General features: G+C 33.1%; 1 protein-coding gene across 2 annotated transcripts in view; it reads right to left on the reverse strand.

Annotated features, from left to right (window-relative positions):
* Positions 1-27606, reverse strand: part of NIPBL (NIPBL cohesin loading factor) — a 204686-nt gene that overhangs the window by 72221 nt on the left and 104859 nt on the right. For both annotated transcript variants that reach the window (XM_044232572.1, XM_044232579.1), the window contains exons 9-10: positions 25278-25904; positions 17583-19205 (exon numbers count right to left, since the gene is read on the reverse strand). In XM_044232572.1, coding sequence (XP_044088507.1) covers positions 17583-19205; positions 25278-25904 — 2250 coding nt within the window. The remainder of the gene's footprint in view (positions 1-17582; positions 19206-25277; positions 25905-27606) is intronic.

Here is a 27606-nt window from a genome sequence, read left to right on the forward strand (position 1 = left end):
TTTAACTTAATTAGCACAATAAAAATGAAATACTAGTATTTATATAAGTTTTCTAAGCCAGCTTTGTACTTTAATAAAACACATATTTAAAACTCTAATAGGCTTCACCCCAAGCTGGTAATGTAGTTTTTATACATATATCATTATGTAATAACTTAAAAAACATAAAAAGGGTAGTTACCTCATCAATTTTTGACACAATGCCTTCATGTGTCTGTATAGACTAAAAACTTTCTAAAACAAGAGATTCACTGGCATTACTCAGTCCATATGTAGTAAGGGATTCATCTCGCATTCTTGGTAGCACCCAAATTTATTTTACAGAGGGCTGGATCACTTAGTTTGAAAGTATACTTCTCTCAGTGCAAATATGAAGAGCTGGAAGACACTTATATACCCTTTTTTCCCTCTATGCTCGTGTACTGTGGCTGGGACAAGAGTTTTACATGCTTTTACCTATCATTCATCTATTTGAGAAGTATAGTAATGCCTTTAGTATTACAAAAAATTTCCTCAAAGAGATAAACCAATATATACATTAAACTGAAGAAAATAAAAACATGAAAGGCAGGATAAATAAAAACATATTGAAATGTAAGTGTCTATAACTAAAATAGTAAATTCAAGTCTGTTATGAAATAAAATGTGTATTTTTCCATGAAAGACTAAGACAGGATTAAAAAATGTATCAACATAGTAACATTAACATAACATTTATTATTTAATCCTACACACATACACAAATAACTAACAGTTGTCGTAAAAGAAATAAATTCTTAACATCTTACTGAGAGCTTAAAAATGAAGAGGTAGCAAAAGCTATCCATTCAGGATAATTTGTCCTTGACGACTATGAAAGATGACAATTTTAAATTACTTACCCTTGTAAATCTTTGAGTGGAAGTATTAAAAATGATGTCTTACCTGCTAAATTTTAGAAACTGGGAGCAAAGAGTATCTTAGTGGTGTACAGCAGGGAATATTAGTAACTATAAGCAACCTTACACTACAACATTCAAATGATAATAATACTTAATGTGAAGGATGAAGTAAATCATGACAAAATGAATGGGTACTGATTAAGACAATTTCAAAGTATCAATACACAATCCCAATAATTTAAGAATATAAAACATAAATTATTAATCTTGATGGAAGAATAATCCCTTTTTATTCTTTGTGCAACTTTTATTCAACATCATGAAGGAGTTATTTCAGTTAACTTTTAGTCTTTTATACTTCTAAGGACACATATAGCAAAAATTTCACCTAACAAAGATGTAATACTTGTGACTGGTAATATTCCAAAGACTTCATTGCTGAGAATCCTGACATACTGAAGTTGAGTATACTTATCTATGTCACTTTGTCACTTTCAAATCATGCGACACTACTCTGTGCTGGCTTTCTTAATTCAACTGTATTTTATAGTGAGGTACACTTTTTAGAATATTGATACAGGTAAAAGAAACCAACTTTAGCTTTGGATTGTCCTCAGCCCGAAAGTAAACACACTATGCATCTCATTTAAAAGTCCTTAATGTCTTGGGGTGCCTGGATGGCTCAGTTGGCTAAGCATCCGAATCTTGATTTAGAATCAGGTCATGATCTCAGGGTCCTGAGATTGAGCCCTGCAATGGGCTCCACACTAATTGTGGAGCCTGCTTGGGATTCTCTCTCTCCCTATGCCCCTCCCTTTCTCTAGCAGCAGCAACAACAATAACAACACGGTCCTCAATGTCTTGAACACTTATAATTAAATGTCTGTGGGTTTTTTTTTTTTGAATGAAGGATTATGTTTTCTAGTATTTATCTTCCCCTTTCCAGATGACCTATAATATTTAAAAAAAAAATTTTTTTAAAGATTTATTTATTTGACAGAGAGAGAGACACAGCGAGAGACGGAACACAAGCAGGGGGAGTGGAAGAGGGAGAAGCAAAGCAGGCTTGCCGCCAAGCAGAGAGCTAGATGCGGGGCTTGATCCCAGGACCTTGGGATCACAGCCCGAGCCGAAGGCAGACGTCCAACGACTGAGCCACTCAGGTGCCCCTAATGACCTATAATATTAAGTATGTATATATTAATGGTCATTAAATGCTTTTTGATTACCTTTCATAATTTCCTATGATCACTTAGAAGTATACTCCCCGTATAGTTTCTGAGTTGCTATATTTTATAGGCAAATGAAGACGTTTCTCAAGTTTTAAAAAATGGGAATGCTTTCTTTTTTGTACTACCTAAAACGTTTTGGGTATTTATAGGCAGCCCAAAGTATTTGGCCTTTAGTCCATCATGAAATTTTTTAAAAAACAAATTTCCCTGATTATATTCTGCTTAGACTAAATTCCCATTCTCAGAGGCATACACCAACCTGATACCAATATCCCAGAATTAAAATTATCCTGCAGATAAATATACAAAAACAATGAAGGGTCAATATATGTACTGGTGCTTGTACTCTCTTTACAATGGTTTATCAGATCCCCAGAGCAAGGAGTCTGCTCTCGTCTTTCTCTTAAAAAAAAATAAAAATAAAAATAAAAATTCCTTACAATAGCCAGACATAGAAAACTTATGTCATATATTTGATAGAGCAGACATCAAAGTTTATTCCTTGTAATTTACTGTCTCTTATTCCCTAAATTAAGAAGAATGCTATCAAATTTAAGAGCTTTTGTATTCTGTAGATCATTTTAACATCTATATAACTCTGAAAGTTATAGCAACATAATTCAAAGACCAAATGTTTCATTTCTGAAGATAATCCAACTTAAGAAAAAAAAAATCCAGTAATGGGTAAATCTTTCAATGTACCATCTTCCAAAAGTAAATCCTGTTTCATTTTGAATAGAAATACCTACTCCACAGGTTTATGCATTTTCTGAATTAAACATCCTTTCCTCCTTTTAGTAAAACACTTTATAAACTGATTCAGCCAGGTCCTTGATTACAAAGGTTAAGAGAAAATATTTGCCTTTCCTGTACTCACAATCAGCATATTTAATACATTACCAAGGACTGAATAACTGACTCAGCCTCAACAGATCTGAATAAACAGTGAGTAATTCAAATGATGCTTATGACGTATTTGATTATATTCTTTTCCCTGAATTAGGAAATAATCTTCTAAATGCAAAAATAATGTCTACTTCTCAACACAATGATTTTATAAGTTCGTGGAGTTATTTTTTCTTAAAAACTTCAGAATGCTAGTACTTTATGATTATCTTTCTCACCTCATTTCTCCCATCCCAATTACTTTATTCTTTAAATCGTGTGTTTCAATTACCATAAAATTTTAAGTTACTGGCTTGAGGGGATAATGTCATTTAGTCATGAATTTTTTGAAGTACTACACTTTCAGCTTTTGTAGATATACAGATAGACATAGCGCACCTCTATCTCCTAGCCCTCCTAAAGCTAGAAGAATACATTTACTTCTAGATGTGTTACATTTTCGTAATCTTGGATTTCAACTATAAATCACTCATATTAGCACATGGAACAGATTACTAAAACCAGAACTACTAAATCTCAGAGTCACTAATCTGATAACTGACAATGTGTATTTTTTTTTTTAAGTGAAACCACACCAAGATTAAAATAAACCACCTCAATTAATGAACTCTTTAGGACTGAAGATTCAGACAATGAAAACCAGTCATATTCAGAAACCATGAAACTCACATAAACTTGCAAATTATGTAAGTCATAAAAAACATCTTAGGTATAATGTAATTCAGTGACAATTCTTAGAACAACCTATACCAATTACAGGGGAGTAGCATCAAATGGATCTTTAAATTTAATGAGAGGCAAAAGAAAATAAAAATTCAGTTGTGTATGTTGTCAATCGGCCCATCTTGTGACCCTAAGTGGGTTAATGTGGTTTGAAGATACATATTTTTTGATGGAAATGGTTCCTAAATGCAAGCCCTACGTCTTTATTTGAAATCACTGTTAAGAAGAAGTACATTCAAGGAGCATAAATTGCAGATTATATAGTCCTGAAATAGGGTAACAGTTGGGAGGTAGAAACAAAAAGCAGCACCTGAAGAGAAACTAGGGGGAAAAAAAAAAAGTGGTTCAACTACGAGACTAGGACACTGAATGTTCCTTTCACAAGGACTTCAAGGTTATAGCCTGATGGCAGTACTATGCATGGGTAAAGAGGAAACCTGTGGCAAATCCTCAGTTTGAAATGCATGGGTCCATTTCTATGTCTTTTTTTTTTTTTTAAAGATTTTATATAATTTGACAGTGAGAGATCACAAGTAGGCAGAGAGGCAGGCGGTGGGGGGGGGGGGGGAGTAGGGAGCAGGCTCTCCACGGAGAAGTGAGCCCAATGCAGGGGTTGATCCCAGGACCCTGAGATCATGACCTGAGCAGAAGGCAGAGGCTCAACCCACTGAGCCACCCAAGCACCCCTCCTTATGATTTTCTTAGTAACTTTTTTTTTTTTTCCCTCTAGCTTACTTCATTGTAAGGGTACGGTATATATGTAATATACAAAATATGTATTAGTCAACTTTGTATTATTTTTAGGGCTTCTTGGTCAACTTTAGGCTATCAGTAAATCTGAGAGGAGTCAAGAGTTATATATGGATTTCTGACTGGGGGGGGGTGAGTGTCCCTAGACCCCAAGTTGTTCAAGTATCAACTGTACTTGGAAGGAGCAATAGCAAACTAGGAGAATTTAGATTGTACTTTTTAGTACAAAGACTCCTTCACTGAGTGAATATGAGGGAAGTGAACACAGAGATTTCTACCAGAGTTAATAGTCGTTAGGGTAATAAGAAGGGAGGATCTGTTTGTAACTGAGGATGAAGTCTAAATTTAAGGGAGGAGAGCATCAGGCAGACTACCTCCTCTAGAAGAGAAGAGTCAGGAAATAGGTCTGCTTTTTTGGTAATGTTTTAGGATAAGTGAAAGTCATGTATAATGAGATAATCTGGTATAAAGTTGCCTTGATTTTGATAAAGAGAGCGACCTCAGGTACTGGCTGGAGGCCTAATAATGCTTATTCAGGATTATTAAAAAAAAAAAGGTTTTTTTTTTAAGGGAAGACTAGTAGTTATTCATCTTTGGCTAGAGAGGAGTGGTCAGGTTCAAATCTGTAGCTCTTTTCTTTCCATTGGTCTTTGAGGAATACTGAAACTAATGCAAAGAACCATTATATAATCACTACACAAGGAACATTACAACCTAAGAACAGGTACATCTCCTTTACAATGTTAAGCAGCAATTTTTAAGTTGCAGGTTATGGCCCATTAGTACGTTGTGAAATCAGTTTTGTGGGTCTTGACTAGTAGTTGTTTTAAAATGAAAGTGAAAATGTCAGGTTTTTGCTTATAGCACAGGGATTGTTAATATGTGCCTGTCTGTGTGCATTAGGCCACAACATGCATTTTATTTCTTAGGGCACAATCACAAAAGTTTTAAAGTCTTTCAAGTTTTATGGTTGCCACTTCTTTCAAAATAGCTGGGTCCATTTGGATTGAAAAGACCCTTCTAGGTTACTCAAATTCAGTCTGTGGACTCTGCCCATGGTTTCTTAACCTATAGGTTTGATTAAAGATAGAGAATAATTTGAATAAAACATTCAAAATTAAACTGATTTTATTCATTATAAGTTGATGGGACAGTGACTACTGTGTTTTTTTTTAAAAAAGATTTTATTTATTCATTTGAGAGAGAGAGAGAGACAGTGAGAGCTCAGAAGGAGAAGAGGGAAAAGCAGACTCCCTCCTGAGCAGGGAGCCCAATGCAGGGCTTGATCCCAGAACCCGAGGATCATGACCTCAGAAGGCATAGGCTTAACCGACGGAGTCACCCAAGTGCCCCAGGATAGTGACTATCTTGTATCAGAGAGCTTAACTATCTATACCTATAATTCTGATATAAAAGTTGCTGTTTCGTTTTTGAAGTCATTATAATAAAATCTTGGATTACTCAGAAATTCTTCTATTTTTGATGTAAATCTTTCTAATAAGCCCTGTATTCATCCCTTTTTTAATAAGACAACTTCTTGGGGCATCTGGGTGACTCCATTAATTAGGAGTCGGACTCCTGGTTTTGGCTCAGGTCATGATCTCTGGGGTTTTGAGACTGACAACCCGCCCCACCTTCCCCAGCACTGGGCTCTGCACTCAGCAGGGAGTCGGCTTAAAGATTCCCTCCCTCTGCTCCTCCACTCACACTCTCTAATAAATAAATAAATTAAAAAAAAAATCCACAAAAACCCAAACTCCCCAACCATCTCCCAAGAAAAACAGCAAGACAACTTCTTGACTCATGATTATTGAAAAGATCAATTTTCCACAATGCTTTACACAGCAATGCCTTTAGGAGTTAACTGCTATGCATAAAGTGTTTGAGATGATATGAAATGATTCAGGCTTTGTTTCTGAGTTCTGTAGGTCTGCTTACAGTTTGCTGAAATGTACATACTCAGAATCAGCTACCTTGCATAGAATATATAACACACAGCAAATGGGGTCAAAATCCTTTAACCCTTTTATACTATTCATGAAAATTTATTTCAAGAAAATTAATGCAACAAAAAATTCTTTTTTTTTTTTTTAAAAGATTTTATTTATTTATTTGACAGAGAGAGATCACAAGTAGGCAGAGAGGCAGGCGGAGAGAGGGGAGGGGAAGCAGGCCCCCTGCTGAGCAGAGAGCCCGATGCGGGACTCGATCCCAGGACCCTGAGATCATGACCTGAGCTGAAGGCAGCGGCTTAACCCACTGAGCCACCCAGGCGTCCCAATGCAACAAAAAATTCTATGAAGAAAGATGTTTAGATAGTTTTATCTATTGTAACATCTTTTCCCAGCTGAAAATTCTTTTCTAAATCCTGAAAGCAGTTCTTAGTTGTTCTATATTGATAATTATAGAGAAGTTTATCCACAAAGTGAAAAGATTTTATAACTGACATGCGACAAGTATAAAATATTTTAAAAGCAATTTAAGTCTGTATATACTTGCTATATATTTATATTTTATATATTAATTATATTAACATATTAATAATATATATAACCCCAATAAATGAAGTACTCTCAGATCTTAAATATCCTCCTTAAAATATTATATTTGGTAAATTCCATACTATATTCATAAGTACTGGAAAAGAACTAGAAAAACTACTTCAAAACTCATTCTAGATGAGTCCTTTTATATACACATATAAATACTCAAATGGCAGTGTAAAATCCAAATTTTAGGTCTCATTTGCTACAGAATAAATAATCTAGTTATCAGATTCATGTACATTAAAATTTCAATTTCATATTGATAGTAGGCTTAGCAAACTATAGTGTCTGGGGTCAAATTTGCCCACATGTTTTATATAAAGTCTTATTAAAATACACTGACACACAATTATTTATATGCTGTCTATGGTTGCTTTTGTATTACAATATTAAAGGTAAGTGGCCCACAAAGCCTAAAATATTTATGATCTGGGCCTTTAGAAAAGTCTGCTGACCCCTCATCTGTATCATGTCATACTTTAATCCAAATTGGAACAAAGTACCCACCTTGCCAGTATAGACACTATAGTTGGGTTCTGTACATTTTAGGTCATTGAAAATTAATTTATTTAATGACGACAAAAACCAAGGATTTAGTTTATAGCAACTGAAAAACACTACTATGAATGAAGCAGACAGAAGAAAAGATTCTAAGAAAAATCTGGTTTTAAGTACCATAGTTTTGATATTGACACTGGTAATAAAAAGATTTCATCAACATGCATTATATTATATACTATGAGGAAGAACTACAGGAAGAAACAGGGATCAAATGATCCTTTCCTTGATATGATATATACAGAGAATGGAACCTAACTATATTTCAATGAACTAGAAAAAGAAAACAAACAAAGCCAAAATTTAATAGAAGGAGATACTAAATACTAAAGCAGAAATAAATGAAATAGACTAATAACAGAAAATATCAATGAAACTAAGAGCTGAATTTCTGAAAAGATAAACAAAATAGACAAACCTTTAGTTATACTTACCAAGAAAAAAAGGAAGAGGACTCAAATAAATAACATTATAAATAAAAGAAGAGACATCAAATGGATACCACACCACGGATCCTAAAATAAATATATATTTATATTCCTAGAAACATATAACCTGCTAAGATGGACTTATGAAAAAATAGAAAATCTGAAGAGACATCTTCCCAACAAAGAAAAGCCCAGGACCAGATAACTTCTCTGGAGAATTCTAGAAAATGTTTCCTTCCAGAAGAGGAAGGAAAGAAGAGAACATCCAAAGGCAGCACTACCCTGATACCAAAACCAGAAAAGGACACTACAAGAAATGAAAACTACAGGCCAAGGGATGCCTGGGTGGCTGAATCAGTTAAGCGTCTGACTTGTCTCAGCTCAGGTCTTGATCTCAGGGTCCTGAGTTTAAGCCCCACATTGGGCTCCACACTGGGCATGGAGCATATGTTGAAAAAAAAAAAATTACAGGCCAATCCTCTTGTACTCGTGATAAACATAGATTCAAAGTCCTCAACTAAGTATTAGCACACAGAATTCAACAATGCATTAAAAGAATCAGGATTATATACCATAATTAAGTGAAATTTATTGCAGAATGGTTCAAAACCTGCCAATCAATGTGATATACATTAACAAAATGAATGATTAAAATGACATTATCATCTTAATAGATACAGAAATGCATTTTAGAAAATTCAACATTCATTCATGATAGAACAAAACAAAAAACCCCAAAAAACTCTCAACAAACTATGTACAGAGGAAATGTACCTTAACATATTAATGGCCATATATAACATGCCCACAACTATTATCATACTCAATGCTAAAAAGGTTTCCAAGATAAGGAACAAGATAAAGATGCCCAATCTCACCCTTATATTCAACATAGTACTGGAAGTCCAAGCCGGAGCAGAGCAATTAGGCAAGAGAAAGAAAGAAAGAAAGGAAAGAAAGAAAGAAAGAAAGACCTCCAAAACCAGAAAGGAAAAAGTAAATTGTCCCTATTGGCAGATTACATGATATTACATATAGAAAACCCTGAAGACTCTACCAAAAAACCATTAAAATAAACAAATTAAATAAGGTTGGATATAAGATCAATATACAAAAATCAGTTGAATTCTGATACACTAACAACAAACTATCAAAAGAGAAATTAAGAAAACATTTGTAACTGAATCCAAAAAAATAGGAGGTGAAAGATCTATATACTGAAAACTAAAAAACACTGATGAAAGGAATTGAAGAGGAAAATAAATGCTAACAAATTTCTATGCTTGTGGATTAGAAGAATTAATGCTGTAAAAATGTCCATACTACCCAAAGCCATCTACACATTCAATGCAATCTCTACCAAAATTCCAAAATTTTTTATAGAAAAAGAACAATAACCTATAGAAAAAGAACAACAAAAACAACCCTAAAATTTGTACAGAACCATGAAGTAGTCAAATAGGCAAAGCAATCTTAATAAAGATGAACAAACCTTGGGGCACCATGCTTCCTGATCTTAAACTGTGTTGTAAAGCTACAGCATTCAAAACAGTGTAATACTGGCATAAAAACAGACACATATATTAATGGAACAGAGAGCCCAGAAATAAATTCATGCATATATCGTCAATTAATTTATGAAAAAGGAGCCAAGAATACTCAACGAAGAAAGGATAGTCATTTTAATAAATGGTGCTGGAAAACTGGACAGCTACGTGCAAAAGAATGAAACTGGACCGCTATCTCACATTATACACAAAAATCAACTCAAAATGAATTAAAGATTTGAACATATGACTTGGAACCACAAAACACCTAGAAGAAAATATAGGTGGTAAGCTCCTGGACACTGGTTTTTTTTTTTTTTTTTTTTTTTTAAAGATTTTATTTATTTGTCAGAGAGAGAGAGGGAGCACAGGCAGACAGAATGGCAGGCAGAGGCAGAGGGATAAGCAGGCTCCCTGCTGAGCAAGGAGCCCGATGTGGGACTCGATCCCAGGACGCTGGGATCATGACCTGAGCCGAAGGCAGCTGCTTAACCAACTGAGCCACCCAGGCGTCCCGACACTGGTTTTTTCAATGATTGTTTTAGATTTGATACCAAGGCAAAAGCAACAAAAGCAAAAATAAACAAGTGGGACTACATCACACTAAAAAGCTTCTACACAGCAAAGAAACTGATCAATAAAATGAAAAGGCAACCTACTGAATGGGAGAAAATATGTATGTGTAAACCATGTATCTGGTAAGAGGTTAATATCCAAAAATCTATAAAGAACTTACAACTCAATAGCAAACCAAAACAACAATCTGATTAAAAAATGAGCAGAGATCCGATAGACATTTTTCTAAAGATGACATACAGATGGCCAATAAGCATATGAAAAGATGCTCAGTATCACTAATCATCAAGATAATGCAAATCAAAAGCCATAAGGAGCTACACCTGTTATAATGGCAAAAAGACAATAAATAGCAAGTGTTGGTGAGTATTTGGAGAAAATGTAACCTTGTGTACTATTTGGTGGGAATGTAAATTGTGGTGTAGCCACTATGAAAAGCAGTAGGGAGGTTCCTCAAAAAATTGAAAATAGAACTACCATATGATCCAGCAATATCCACTTCTGGGTATATATCCAAAGGAAATAAAATCACTATCTCAAAGAGTTATCTCCATAGCTTGCCTGACCCATGATCACTGAAGCATTATTTACCAAAGCCAAGACATGGAAATAACCTTAAGTTGTTTAGTCTACTGACAAATGAATAAAGAAAATGAGTGTATTTGTGTGCACAGTATTATTTACCCCAAAAAGGAGGAGATCATATCATTTGCAACAACAAGGATGCACCCTGAGGGCATTATGCTAAGAGAAGTCAGACAGTGAAAGACAAATACTGTATGATCTCTACTTATATGTGGAATCTAAAAAAACAACTCACAGAAACAGAAAACAGATTGGTGGTTGCCAGAGACAGGGGTGGGAGGTGATTGGTGGGTGAAATGGGTATAGGTAGTCAAAAGGTAAAAACTTCCAGTTACAAGATAAATAACTTCTGGAGATGTAATGTACACCATGGTGACTGTAGTTAACAATACTATATTATATATTTGAAAGTTGCTACAATAGTAGATCTTAAAAGTTTCAGTCACAAGGAAAAAAAAAGAACTATAAGGTGATGAATGTTAACTAAACTTACTGTAATAATCATTTCACATTATAAACATAGAGCAAATCATTATTTTTTACACTTTAATAAAATGTTATGTTAAATATATTTCAAGAAATAAAGAAATGGAGACACCTGGGTGGCTCAATTGGTTAAGGGTCTGCCTTCAGCTCATGACATTATCCCAGGATCCTGGGATCAAGTTCCAAATCCGGCTCCTTGCTCAACATGGAGCCTACTTCTCCCTCTGCCTGTGGCTCCCCCTGCTTTGCTCTCTCTCCCTCTCTGACAAATAAATAAAACCTTAAAAAAAAAAAAAAAAAAAACAAAGAAAGAAAGAAATTCTGGCAGCAATGTCTCCAAATATACTGATTATAAAATATATATACATATAAAGATTTTAAAAAATTACTCTCTTCATTAGATAAATTCAGTTAAAAATGGCATGTTGCATTTCTTCATATTAAAAAACTGGACAGATTTTGGCTCTTACTGTAATATTGATTTTGGTTCTCATAACTAAATAAAGATAGGAGGAAAACTGGTTTCTCCATTTTCAAAAATGAATGAACCAAAGCTTTGTAAGGCTAAAATTTATTCAAGATTCTGATACCAGTGCTCTTTGTACTAACATTTACAATAGACTTAATGGAGAATTTTCAATTATCAACATCAGAAGCCAGAGAAAGCTAAATTTTCTTTGAGCAGAGGAGGGAATCCAGATTCAAAATTCCGTATTATAGTGTACTATATTACAGTATTTTATATACTGTTACTCTAGTATTCTTTTTTTGTTGTTGTTTTTAAAGATTTTGTTTACTTATTTGACAGACAGAGATGACAAGTAGGCAGAGAGGCAGGCAGAGAGAAAGCGGTATGCAGGCTCCCTCCCGGAGCAGAGAACCCAGGACCTGAGACTATGACCTGAGCCAAAGGCAGAGGCTCAAACCACTAAGACACCCAAGCGCCCCCTCTAGTATCCGAATATAGTGAACTCTCTTATTCTAAAAAAATTAAAAAGTTACTGAAACCTTTCTCTATAAGAGGCTCATATAGCTATTAAGATAATAAATATCTACCTGATATTATACTATACTAAATTATGCTATGTATTATAATATACAGTTGACCTTGAGTAACATGGGTATGACTTACACCTGTGTAGGTACACACAGATTTTTTTCCCAATAAATACAGTATGGCACTATAAATATACTTTCTCTTCCTTATGATTATAATAATGTTTTCTCTAGCTTACTTTATTGTAAGAATATAATATATAATACATATAATATGTGTTAATATGTGTTAATCAATTATTTATGTTATCAGTAAGGCTTCTGGTCAATAGTAGGCCACTGGTAGTTAATTTTTTTTAAAATTAATATATAATGTATTATTTACTTCAAGGGTACAGGTCTGTGAATCATCAGTCTTACACAATTCACAGCACTCACCATAGCACATACCCTCCCCAATGCCCACAACAAAAGTCAAAAGTTACACGTCGATTTTCAAGTGTGGGAGGGTCAGCGCCCCTAACCTCTATGTGAACTATACATTAGACTATATAATAATATATATATATAATAATATGTACTATATATTAACATAGTATTAATAATACTATATAATAATATTGACATATTACAATATTATGTTAATGACTTAATATTATATTATCATCTATCAAATAGATATTCATTATCTTAGCACAGGTATCAGGCTCTTGTAAGGGAGAATTTCAGAAACTTTCTTTTAGGGTAAGTAGGAATTCAGTATGTAAGAGTAATGACTATTTCTTCATAAATAGGAGGTTCTTCCACATTATTTATTTACCTTATTTATTCCTCAACCATACGCCTATTTTTAATATACAGGAAAACCTTATAGAAGCTATGTCCTTAGGGCGCCTGGGTGGCTCAGTGGGTTAAGCCGCTGCCTTCGGCTCGGGTCATGATCTCAGGGTCCTGGGATCGAGCCCTGCATCGGGCTCTCTGCTCAGCAGGGAGCCTCCTTCCTCCTCTCTCTCTCTGCCTGCCTCTCTGCCTACTTGTGATATCTCTCTGTCAAAAAAATAAACAAAATATTAAAAAAAAAAAAAAAAAGCTATGTCCTTGGGCTGGCTTGAGAAATGGAATGAGAAGGAACAAAAATACCACTAGTAAGTTTTAATACTTTAATTCTTATTTAAAAAACTCTACTTAATCTCTTTAAATCAGTATCAATTATCTATTAAGCAAAATGCGAACCAAAAATTTTCTATGAACAGAAATAATGGATAAAAGCTTCCAAAATACTGCTGTAAAAAATCATACCCAATAACAGTTAGGTATAGATTATGCCAACTTCTGCAGTAAATATTCTCCCAATGTTTCCCAAAGAAACCAATGATAGTAAGGTCTTTGCAGAAACTGAATATTTGAATTTTTTGAAAAGTATTTTATAAAACTATTCAAATGAGCCAAATTAAATTCCCACCGCAGCACTATTAAAAATTCTGAATATTACAATCATATCCACTTTACCAAAAGTTCCTCAACTTAAATATCATCAACTATGCCAAAAATTCACTCTCAGAGACAGTAGTTTCTCTCAAACTTACAGAAGCCTGGAATCCTAAACACAATCAGTGCCACATAAAAGGCAACCAGTTAATACTTCTGTGATCAACATTGAGTAGTGTAACTGGTACAGTAATAACTGAGGGAGAAAAACTGGCCCAAATGTGACTGCAACTATTACCTAATCCTAAGCAAATGAACACTACAGTTTTAAACACTATTGACTACTTGAGCTGCTACTTTAGTACACATACCCAGCGAAAACCATTTTCAGTAACTGCTTAACTGTTTAAAAGGCCATGATCTCAAATATGGGTGCTATGGGATATTTCCTAAAAGTACTGAGTGCAAGTGATGTAAAACAATAAACTAGTTGGAAGGAAGTAGGTGGAGGAAAAACAAAAATTATTTCCTTGGATATAAAGGTAAAATACTGTGAGACACCCTGGAACAGTAAATAACCCAAATCAAATTGCTAATGTTTGTAATTACTAAGCTGTTACCAACACATAACATGCCTGTCTTAAAGACCTTGTAATTTTATATTTTTTAAATTGGAGACATACTGAACATTAGGGGATATAAGGATAATATTCTGAATAAAAATATTTCAATAAAGATAATATTCCTGGCATTTAAAATACTGACAGAAGTATATTGTAATAGAAGAAATTTTAAAAATTTAAAAGGTTTTACAAAGATTATGTTGGTTCTCCATAACCATCCCCTGCTTGAAAAGGAAAAAACAAGGATGGTAAGAAGACAGAAGATGACAGAAGCAGAGTGAGAACAGAAGTGATAATGAGCCAATCTGTAACAGAAAAATAAAGGGAAAGGGTAACTCTCCTTGGAAACTTAACAAAAAGTACGTAGTTGACAGTTATTACAAAGTTGAGTGAACAGAAAGTTGAAAATTGTGTAGCTCTTACATTAGGGTCTTTTGGTGGAAGCATAAAAGATGAATACACAGTTTTAATCTGCATACAAAGCCTTTTCCAAAACATGGTGTCAATAGTCATTCAACAGCTATTTAATGTGCTCTAATTATGTACTAGGTATTATGCTAGGTACGTACACATGTCCCCATAGAAATCAAATAAAATGTGACTATGTGACTTTTACATTTAATATGTTCACACAAATGACAAAAATAAGAAATATATATTGAGTCATAAATCTATATCCTTACCATTCTAAATTAGCTTAAAGCATACTCAAGGAATTTTAAACAATCCTAAAGAATGAGTATTTTAAATATGGACATCAGGTAAATTATTTAAAAAGATGGAATTTCATGGCTCTTCCAAGAAAGGAAAACCTACCAAGAATTTTGGCTTGAGAAATCAACCACAAAAGTATCTCAATAATATTCAATTTAATTCCTTTACTCAGAAATACACCACCAGCATGTCAGAATATGTGATTCTGTGACTCTCTCGAAAAGAAAATCCCAAGTAATGTGTATTTTACAAAGGGCCAATAATCTACAACTGTGCTTCCCATGCTTGTAATTTAAAAAACTTACTATTATGTAACTCTGCTATTGCTAACTTAGTAGCAGAGACCTAAAACAAAACCAAAATTAGTACATTAAAAAATAACCGATAGGAATTCTAAGGTATAAATAAAGCCAAATGATTATCTATATGGAGTCTTGAAGTAAATCTAAGCATTAAAGTAATATTTTTGATGAAAATGTCCACTTAATTGTAACTGCAGATCTAGTAATAATACATGTGTGTATATATACGTACCTGCACATGTACACACCCACACACACACTACACACACTCTACTCTAACAGAGAGACACACCCAGATAGCCTACTTACTAACATGAACATATCAAGTATATACATTTGTGTTAAAAGTACATTTAGGAGAAACAAGGATAAGTATTAAAAAGTTTATATTCATAGGCAATCAGAAAAACATGGGAAAGAGTATAGCAATTACTATTAGGAGTACTATATTAGGACCTATACTCATTTCTTGATGTTCAGTTGTAAAGATTCTTTGTTAGGACAGAGCTTAGAAAGCAAGGCCAGTGTAAGCTGACAGAAGAGGAGAAAAAGATGGTCCAGATCAAGGGACAAAAGGGTACCACTTTCCATCTTTCCATCTGACTCTTCTAAAATTGTATACCTATACTCTCTAGTTTATACTGTATATAAGCCACTCCCAAAGTTTCAGTGAAAGTTTTAAAACAATATCTAAAAGAAAACAATTCTAGCACTGGCCACTACATTCTATTAACTTCTTTTATGTACACAAGTGATTCCAAAGAGATGCATTCAAGTTAAATAGTAAAGACTATTAGTTAAAGCTGAAGTCTTAATTTTTTGTTAAGTCTGACTGCTACAATTTAAGATCTGAAAGCTTCACTAAAGAAGTACAAGTATTAGTGATAAAGACAATTTTTTTTATTTTTAAAAAATAAAATAAAAAAAGTAAAAAAGCAAACATTTGATAACCAAGTAATAATAAATAAGATTATGACAAGTCACTTCTTTGAATACAGTTCTTCATAATGACACTATGTTTTCATTGACCTTTTTTTGGTAGACAAGACATAACATTTTACAAAAATAATAATAATCATTACATCTTCTGGATTTCCTAAAACACTATAGATACCATGCAATACAACTTTTTGTGATGATGCAAATTTTCTCTGTTTTAATAAGGAAGCCACTTGCCACATGTGGCTATTGAGGACATGAATTCTTAATTTTATTTAAATTAATTTCCATTTAAATAGTTAAAGAGGCTAGTGACTATCCCACGGAACAGCACAATTCAAGAGTTTCATATATTTAAAAAGTAAATATAAACCTAAGTTCTTAATGAATCTCTCACAAAATGAGAACTTAAAAATCATACTTTCACCTCTATTGCTTGAAATCCGTATCTTCATGTATTTATACTGCATGGACTAGATACGTCTTGCCACATACCATCAAATTATGTATGTCTTAGATATTTTTAAAGTAGTATATAAAGGAACACAAAACTGTATTTTGTGCACAGACTGCCACTGTATTTAACACTTAAGACTTTTTCCTGGAAATACTACTACTCAAATAGCCACAGAATTTCACTCAGCAACTATACAATAAACAAAACAAAAAAATCATCCTCAAACACCACTAATGACTTAACCTGATTTAAGAGGTGAATACTATTCCTTAAGACCAAAAGGGCAAAGCTTTGTATTTTTTAAATAAAATATCTATAACTGACCACCTATTCCACAAGAAGGGAAATAACCTTTCTATAACTTTCTAAATTATATAAATTTAAACTATGTATCAATAATTAACTCAGAGATAGGTATGTAAGAAAATAATGTAAGACACAATAGTCTTAAGAGCTTATAACACTGATTTTTGTACACCATTTAGCTTTACTGAGATGTTAGAAATTAAAATTCAATTTACCACCTCCTTGTAGACTGAAACACCTCTTTAGTCTAACTTTCAACAAAGTTGTTATATATATTCATTCTAACCACTCATTTGATTAATAAACAACTTTCAAAAATACCTGAAATAACTAATCAACCAAAGATCTTATCTGTGTACCAAAGTAAAAATCATAACTACAGTGAATTGTTCAACTAGGGGTGGAAGACAAAGAATTTTCAGCAACAACTTTTTATCTATATTACTGAAAATAGTTCATTATTGTTTTATATAAATGTTATATTTTCCTATAGCAGTGTTTCAATCTTTGTAAATTTCTATTTTTTTAATCCTTATTAACCCTATAACTTAAACAAAAACTCATTAGAAGAAAAATGACTTCAGTATAAGTATTCTTACCTTTGTTTGACTTTGATGGTTTATTCTTGATAGGTTTAAGGGAACTTCGTGATTTATCTTCTCTATCTTTAATAAGTTTCTGAACATCATCCAAAGACAGTTTTTGCAGGACAACTACAGGCTTAGCTCCTTTATTCAGATCTTCAACTAGTCCCATTTTTTCTACTTTGTCTTTCTGTTCTCCTTTCATTTCCATTTTCTTTGTCTCCTGAGTAATATTACCATCTTTATCCCTCTTGATTTTTGGAATGACAAAATTTTTCAATGCACCAGACCTGCCCCCCAACAAATAACTTGGAAATTCTGCCTTATTGTCAGGGTGTGCTTTATTACTGTCTACTTTAGTCTTATTACCCTCTGTCCTTTTGTCATCTTTACTATTTGGTGATTTAAAACTGGGTTTATCAGGTCTTGATTTATTAGAATCACCTTGTTTAACACGAGGACTGTCAGGCCTTGATTTTTGCTCCCCAGAAGATGGTCTTTCCCTTGAGTCCCCTGACTCATGTCTATGTTTTCTTTCTAGTTTATCAGGTTTTGAACCATCAGATTTAACGCCATGTTCATTTCTATTAGAGGATCTCAATGTTTCTGGCCTTCGAACTCTCGATTGATCCCCGCGATGTCGCTCTGATTCATTCCGGTCATCTGATTTTTGTTTACTATCATGGTCACGTCTTAATGACTCAGAAATAGATCGCCCATCAGGTCTCTGCTTTAAGGCTTCAGCTCGTTCTGATTTTAACCGAGGTGAATCAGATTTAATATCCTGTTTATGTTTAGACACTTCAGGTTTTTTCTCTGTTGATGGCTTTCCAGAATCCCTCCTATTTTCATGCCTATGTTTTGGTGTTTCAGGCCGACCTTCATTTTTTTGCTTTGGAGTTTCAGGTCGGCTCTCACCTTTCTGCTTTGGAGTTTCAGGTCGTCCATCGCCCTTCTGTTTTGGGGTTTCAGGACGCCCATCACTCTTTTGTTTTGGAGTTTCAGGTCGACTTTCACCCTTCTGCTTTGGGGTTTCAGGTCTTGACTTTGTTGTTTCTGATCTGCCATTATTTTGTTTGTTGTCATTTGGTTTTATGTCAGACAGTCTATTTTCATTCTGTTTAGGTTCAGCCGTGGTGCTCTCATTTTGTTTGGATTCAGTTGTTCTGCTCTCATTCTGTTTAGGTTCTTCTGTTTGAGTCTCAGTTTTAGTCTCTAACTTACTTTCACTTGATTTTGTTTCTACCAATCTGTTTTCATTTGGTTTAGATTCTGCCAGTCTTTCATTTTGCTTCATATCACTCTTTGAAAGCTCAGAATCAGACTTTTTTTTAGGAGTCTCAGGATGGTTTTCTGGTGTAGCTTTAAGATTTCCAATAATATCTTCCTGAAGAACAGAAATAGGTGCATCATTACACTGTTTGATTTCTTCAGGCTTTTTTATGGAGTCTGAATCCTGAGTTATAGAAGCCTGAGAGTCCACTCTTCCTGCCTGATGAAGATCAATGCTAACCATTAATGCTGGCCTTGACCCATTTCCCGTAGAACCCGTCTCCTGAGAAGCTGGTCTATTACCTCCTGTAGCACCCCCAGCCTCCTGTGGGTAAGAATCTTGTTTTCTTTTTTTCAAAGGCTTATCTGAAATTTAAAGATAAATATTCAGTATCAGTAATAGACATATATTCTTATCTTACTAAAAGCCATATGGACTTTGATATTTCTTTAAATCACAATGTTTTTTGAAATGTGGTGAATTCAAATGTCAATATGCATGTATAAAATAGCAGGCACGAATCACAGAATACTTTTAAACCAAGGTTTAAGGAAATACTCATGCTTGCTGTACCTCAATAAATATTAGTAACTATAGTAACAAGAATTTAACAGCATATCTCTTGATTATATAAATATAAGCCCAAATAGAAAATAAATAGAACTTACAATACATTAAATACAAAAATATATTTATGTTTGTATATGTAAAGGATAAACCAGATTCTTTACATAAGAATAAGACAACCAGTTACAAAATTCATGTTCTCATTTAAGATCATTTAACCATTAACCAAAAACTAAGTGCCCCATATCTGCTACCATACTAAACAGGAAACTTAAGCTTTTACAACATGTAAAACTAGTAGGAAAAGGAATAAAACCCAAAAGAAAGCAGAAATGATGCCACTGAAAAAAAGGTAAATGAGAAGAACAAGGGGGAAAGACAGTTTAATAGTCTGTCATTAACCTCTAATCCAGGATTCAAATCCTTCAAGGTGTCAACAGCACAAATGGAATTTAAAAGCTAACACATATTAGAAGTATATTTAAAATAAGGGAACATTAACATAAATATAAAAATGAGATGCATATAAGGACTTTTTAGATAAATCCTGTCTTAAAAGCAACCTCCACTTAAGAAAATGTTTTGGTTCTTCAATGTAAAGTTCTAGGGATCTATAAATTGGTCTCAGTAAGAAATAATTTATGGTATTCTAAAATGTAAAGACAAAAATACACAGAAACACAAATCTACTACCACAATAAAAAGTCAAGGTATTTTTAAGTTATGCATGATTCCACTTGCCTCAAGAGGCTGCTATGTCATTTTCTACAAAACGAATCTCTAGTTAGTTTTTGGGAATAGTTATATTATAGCACCTTAAGGTTTTGTCTGCTTTAATACTTACTTCTGAATTGCCTGGCTTTGTTTTAAAGGTCATTTTATATAATTTTTATAGTGAACCTCTAGATACCCTTTGATAGTCATTAATGTGATAGAATATAATTTAAGGAAAAGAAGGTTAAAAGTCAAAATGACCACTAAAAATAACCTCTTATTGCTGAAAACCAAGTTAGGAATTAAATAAACAAACAAACAAACAAACAAACAAAAAACCTTAATGGTAATGTTGTTTTTATACACCAAAGTTCCGTCATTTTCTTTTCAGAGTGAGAAGCAGCAGTCCATTCCAGCTTAAAATCTAGTAAAATATTTTACTAAAATTTAACTCAAATATTTGCTAGTAATTTTTTGTAGAAGTAAGTCATTCTGCTTCTTAGTTTTTCAGAAGTCAAGTCTACTGTCATATATGTTCCATTTGTAAAATAACTACATGATAATAAAGTATCTTAACATCTAAACATTTTCCCTAGTTAAAACTACCCTGTCAAGAACTTACATGAAACTTTCTGCCTCAATACTTAAGAAAGCACTCAGAATATTAAATTTGTCTCAGTTTTATTCTGTAATGATCTGCCACATAAAATAATCTTAACATCTTGTCATAGGACACACCAAATAATTATTACCTCATAAATGGGATGTTTTATCACCTTATATCTTTAAATCTTTAGGACAAGAATCTATAAATCGAAAGAGTATAATCTAGTTGAAGATTTTTGTATTTTTCAACGAAACATGCTTGTGAAAGTCATTAAATTGGTAACCTAAGTGTACTTAAGAACCATAATGACATCACAAATCTCCGGCATCTCAAAGATTTCTCTTAAGAAATCTGTGGCTCATCCTTTTATTAATATGAGCAATCAGTCTTTCTTCTGAACAGTAACATCAAAATATCTTGAAGGCTAAATTTAAAGGATTACAAAATACTTAGGATTTACAGATAATTAACCTCATTTCAAATTATCGTTTATCATTAAAATGGAAATTTAACATAGTTTAATTTCAAAGGAAATGTTATGTTTGATTTAGTTATCTTCCACTATGATGCAATGATTATTTGTAATAAAAATGTATGAAAGCATTTGCACATGAGTAATATATTAAAATTAGGAAAGATTTTGTAATTTTTTTCTGTTATGCACAATATATTGCTAAATACAAAGTTTTAATTTTTCAACTATTGAAAAGTACGTCACCTCTTCTGTAAAACCAGGAAAAATTCCATTATTGCTGCAAGGATTCTTGAATATGTTAAGAGCACGCAGGTCTGATTCACTTGATCTGATTCAGTTCCACCATGAACTTATTCCTGTAAAGTGGCTCTGAATCTGCACGTCACTTTTGTCTATCCACTTTTGTTATCAGTCTTCATTACATCATAACCTTCACCTAATGATGGAAAGCCATCTCTATAAAGAATAATTTCAATATTTGGGACACTGATTATCTTTAAGTCCTTTTCAGCACCGGGTGCCATAAGTTTAGCTATCAGAATGCATACTGTCCTGAAGAAAATGCATACAAAAAGATACCACAGTTTCAAAACCAACAATACTTGTCATCTAGATGCTGATACGAAAATAAGATCCAGCTGTTAAGGAAATTCTAAACTTCATTATTCTGGTAAGAAAAAAACTGTATCACTTGCTTAAATTTACCAGTGATAACTGAAAACACTTAAAACAACACAATTATACACATAGTAGCCAATTATGAAAAATGAAAACATCCTACCCCTAAACTGCAGTATAAACTAAGTGGTTAACTATCCTATTTCCATCTAGTCTCTTATTCCAAATGACAGTAGGTAATTTACTTTTTATAAGGGTTATAGTTTAAGAATATCATAACATTATAAAAGACATTAGTAGCTAGTCTAGGCCATTCCTCATACTTACTAACATGGAAAGTGGACCTTAAGAAAAGATGAAATAGGCAAAGATGAACAAAGAAACCCCCTCTTTGACAAAAGAAAGCAGGAATTTTCAGCACATGGAGAAGATATTAATGTCTATGATAGGTCAACCCAGAAGCAAAAATGAACAGCCTTTTAAAATTAATTTATGTAATTAGACACTGAAAATATGAGCAAAGGTTGAGCAAAAAGGTCCTTTAAGAATATAATAAAATATCAGGTTACAGAGATTTAAATATCAGTGTATATGGAAACTACCCAAAGAAGGGAGAACAGGCCATGGGACATAATTACCTAGCTGCCCGAAAAGTGTCCTCTATGTGTGGAACAGAGGTTATGTTACATTCCGCCATAACCTAAGTAAAATACTTCTTAAGAGTATTCTATCCCTTTTCTTAAGCTGCATAATGATTAAACAACTATGTTTGTTAAACTTTCTAATTTTATTTATAAGGCATAGTTTTTTCATTTCTGGTCTATTGAAAGGAAGCCTCTCTCAAAGCAAATATAATACGAAACAAGCTCAGACCCTAAAAAAGAGCTCTTAGTAAAACAAGTAGTCTTTTTTTGTTCCTTACCACCACCAATAGTTGCCAATAATTATAAAAAAGTTCTCAGGGCCATACCTTAGAATGCAGTAAATGTCAATTTCATAATTTAGTCCTAAAGTGCAGTGGTAACTAGTAATAAATTCATTTCAAGGAAATATTTCAATTAGCAAGGGCTGACTATAAAACGACCACTTCAGAAAGTGTTGCTTTTATTTATGACCTCACCTAGGGTCTTAGAGCAACATACCAGACCTTTAATCATTCCAAAATCTTAATATAATTGTTTATAATATAAAACACTATCCCATCACACGGTGCAGAAACTGAATACAAAATGAGAAGTTTCCAAACACAAGTGTTAAGTGGCACCTAAATTCCAAAGGTATTCAAATAAAGCCACAAAATAATGGGAGCATAGCTTTCAGCAAACAAGTTAGAAATGAGCACTAATATGAGGTCTGCAAAATCAGCCTTAAGAATTTGGGAAAATACACATACTAAATCATCTAAATCAAGCTAAAAATCAGGTAGTTCCAATGAACATTTATTCCTTTAATCCTTATAGTACCAGATACCTCTGTAAGTCAACTTAGAGAATTCAAAATTTTAAGTCAATTCTGCTCTCAACTTTTCAATTAACCTTTGTAGAGCCACACTATCATTCATTACAAGGAAAAGCGAAGAGATAGTTAAAAGTAAAATATATACTACAAGTTTCTGAAAGAACAGTATGCTGTTTGCTAAATTTGTTTTATTTCCCCTAAAATAGTAGCCTAAAATAAGTTTGCTATTATATAATTAACTTCATTTACTACCTTTATTTTCTTTCAACTTTTAAAAGTAAAAATTCGGCTTCAACAAATATGATACAATAAAACTTCAGGAAAGTAAAAAGAAAAGAAAAGAAAAGTTCACCATATCCTGTTTTTGTTCCTACCAACTATTAAAAAAGCATTTACAAAATTAAGCCCCTTTTTGAGAACAAAATTTCCAAAATACAGATTAGAATGTCATGCAAAAATTCAGTTCTCAAGGCAACTAGTATTTCTCAGTCAAGAAATTACAATTTTATGTTTCTTGCAAAACTGTCATAGGATCCAGGAATTTGGGATTAATACCACCAAGAGAAGTTAAATAATACTGCTCTCTTCATTTGACATACATATACTTTTATAAGAGATTAGAGGAGATACATTTTGGAACCCATATAGTTATTATTTCCTGAACCCCACATTACTAAACCAAATAAGAACACTATGTATCATTCTTTTTTTTTTTTCTTGAAGCCTTACTGTGTATCATTCTTAACATCAACAGTTTTGTAGTTAAAAAAAAATTCCAGTTTCCTAGCCAATAAAATAAAGACTTTATTTGCACCAACCTATGATCTAAGCACTTAGCAAACATCATCATACAACAATTACTAAATAATGTTTTTTCAGTAATGTTAAAAAGATCTATCATGATAGGAAACATAATACAAATCTTCAACATGCTTCTTAGCCTAGAAACACAGTTAATCTAGAAATGATCCTGTCACATAATGAACAAGACCATATATAGAGGGTTCTATCCAACTTTACAAAGTTTTGTTTTATAATTACCAAAAAGAAAGTATCAGAACTATGTATCCATCTGGAATATTTAACTATAAAATTAAAGCATAAAGTATGCTTTCGTTTGGGTACTCAAATGTGTATATAAATCTGTAAAGACATCAAATCCATAAATTATATTAGTAATTTCAATCACTGATTCATCAGGCTGTCAAGATTTTCAAGAGTTTTGTACATAATATTCACCAAATAATCAATAATTTTAGGGAGTTACTTTCATCTGATTATAATTTTTTATAGAGCACGAAAGAAGCCCATGAATTCATAGAAGGTGTGACACTCCATCCTAACACACTACTCAAATAAAAAAGGGACACTTAACTCTAATCACCAAAAAAAAAGGATCCTTGATCTTTAAAGATTGCTATTTAATATTAATTTAAAATTCTTTCCACAAATTTTTTACTAAAACAAACCAAACCAAAACAAAAAACCAAACCTAAACTGTATTATTAGGAGATGGCGGGATTGGGAACAAAGTGAAAAATCTAACTGAATAAACTTTTCTTAAATGTACTATTCAAAATAATTCTGTATCAATTACCCTTATTTTGACAGGAAAAAAAAGTGAAGATGCAAAACTGTACTAACACAACTAATGGAAAATACATGTGATAGAAACACTAACGTTCACTTTAGTGACAAGCACAGATAATATCATTTGATACATAATAGGCGATAGACCTGTGATACAGAATTATCAAATCTCAGATAATTGTTTCAAATAAAAAACGAAAGCAAGATTTTAACTTCTGAGGTATAAGCATTAGTAATAAAAATACACCTGAAAGACATAATGCATTATAAAATATAATGGAAAAATATTGGGAAAAAGAGAGTAACTAAAAAAAAAAACCAAACAAACAAAAAAAACCTTTTTCACATTATAATTACATATTTGCCCAGAGTAAATATGTGGAAGTGGTAGTAATAAGGTTAGTTTACCTTTGTCTTGAACTTCTTTTGAAAAGCGCTCCCTTTCAATAGCTGATTCTCTCTCTATTCGTTCAATTTCAGCTAATGCATCCAATTCCACTTCATCATATATAGGTCCCTGTTGTGATACCTGTTGCTGATTCTGTACCACAGAAGTCTGGGGCTGTTTTGTAGCAATTGAAGTGTTCTGTTGTAAAACAGGCACTTGATTTGCTGGAAGGAATGCTGTTTGTTCTTGCTGCGACAAACACTGAGCAGCATTTAGTGGGCGGTTTACATCCTGTGGAGTAATGGGTGTTTTTGAAGTCTGTCCTGGGTACTGCACATTAAAAGGAATATCATTTTCTGAAACATTGCTATTTTCCATACCAGAAAGCATATCCTCTTGCTGGTCCATGTCTGAAGACCTTACACGAGAAAGTCTTAATGTAAGTTTAGTAGAGTCCTTGGATGGAGAACTAATGATATCATACATTGCAGCTTTCTCACTCTGGTCTTTTTCGTCCTTGCCTAATTTCATTTTCTTTTGCTTCTTTTGTTTTCTTTCTGGAGAATCTAGCAAGATGTCTGGTGGAACATCTCGAGGTGATGAACAAGGTAGAGGCTGAGACTGAAGGATTAAAGGTGGTCTTGATCCTAGAAAAGCAATTCAACAGGAATGAACAACTGTACTAGTTTTACATTTTCTTACACTGTGATAGAAATATTAAATAAGTGACAACATCGTAATGCAAGAAAAAAATTAGGAAATTATCTCATCTCAGCACCTTATTTACAAAATACAAAAAGAAATTCTAAAGACTTGTCCCCCATAATCTTTTAGTTTGCTCATTGAGAATCCAGGTTTTAAATTTAAGTATGAATATTTCATCTTCCAAATCAGTATTATGTTATTTCTATTTCTGTCCCTATAAAATATATTTAGCTTGAAAACAGCAAAGGAGTTCATTGTCTCTAAAGATGATACAACACAAATATTTTGAGCAAATACTCTCTATTTTTTTCACTTATTATCTAGGAAAACTGAGAAGACTGATGTAAGTATATAAGTCTGTCAACTTAAAAAATAACAAATTAATGCCAGAAACTACACTCAAATGAATATTTACTGGTATAAGAAAAAGAAAGTGGGAACAGTTGCAATTTTTAGAATCTTCACTTACTTTACAAAGTGGTGGTTAAATACTGATTTATACCTTTATGTGGTGTTCTCTTTCTCCCTCCACTTAACATCATTCACATACTCTCTTCAGCTTGCTAATCCTCCTTTTATTAGAAAAATATGCAAGTCCAGCAAATATCAAGGCTCAATAAAATATCTTCAGCCCAGATCCCATTAATTTAAAAAATGCTATATGATACAAGGAAGTGGTAAAAATAAGCTAATCAAATGGAAAAATTCTCCTAGATAACAAGCTGTTAAATGAGGAAAAATGCATTGCTATGCTTCAGAAATACAACTATTACATTTCTTATGGTTAGACTATAAAATGTTTAACCCACTGAGCCACCCAGGCGCCTCGCCCCACTTTTTAAAAATATTTTATTTATTTATTTGACAGACAGAGATCACAAGCAGGCAGAGAGTATGATATTATAAAAGCCCATAGGATATTAAAAAGCCCATAGGATATTATAAAAATCAGTGAGGATGAAAGTGCTTTATAGAAAGAACTTAAACCTAGACTTAAATTAAGGTCATATATATGTGTGTGTGAGTGTGTGTGTGCATACATAAAATTTTTCCATGATATGTAAATCTGCCCTTTCAATCAGCAATGTTAATATATTTGAAGTGTGATACAGAAAAATAACTTTTTTAGAGAACATATTAGATAAAACATCCAAAAGAAGCAACTGACGCAATTCTTTTTTTTTTTTTTAAGATTTGATTTATTTGTCAGAGGGAGAAAGCGAGTGAGAGCACAAACAGGGGAGCAAGAGGCAGAGGGAGAAGCAGGTTCCCCACTGAACAAGGACCCTGGTATCATGACCTGAGCTGAAAGCAGATGCTTAACCAACTAAGCCACCCAGACGTAGCTGAAGCAATTTACTAGAAATGTTAGTTTGAAGTTATGTCAACAGATAGTGTTCTTAGACAGCTTATATGGGAAGTTAAAAAGAAATGAAACGGACATTTTTGGACAATCTATTTTGTCAGAGCTTGTGCAAGGTGCTTTGCATATCAAGTCACTTAAATAATTTACAACAACCTTGATTTGTATTATCATCACTGTTGTGCAGAAGGGAACATGAAGCTTACAGAGGTTAAGAAACCTGCCCAAGGTTATATAGCTAGCAAACCTGAAAAATTTAAACCCAGATTTCTCTAACATCT

The sequence above is a fragment of the Neovison vison genome, chromosome 1 (assembly GCF_020171115.1).
Source record: "Neovison vison isolate M4711 chromosome 1, ASM_NN_V1, whole genome shotgun sequence".
Taxonomy (NCBI): domain Eukaryota; kingdom Metazoa; phylum Chordata; class Mammalia; order Carnivora; family Mustelidae; genus Neogale; species Neogale vison.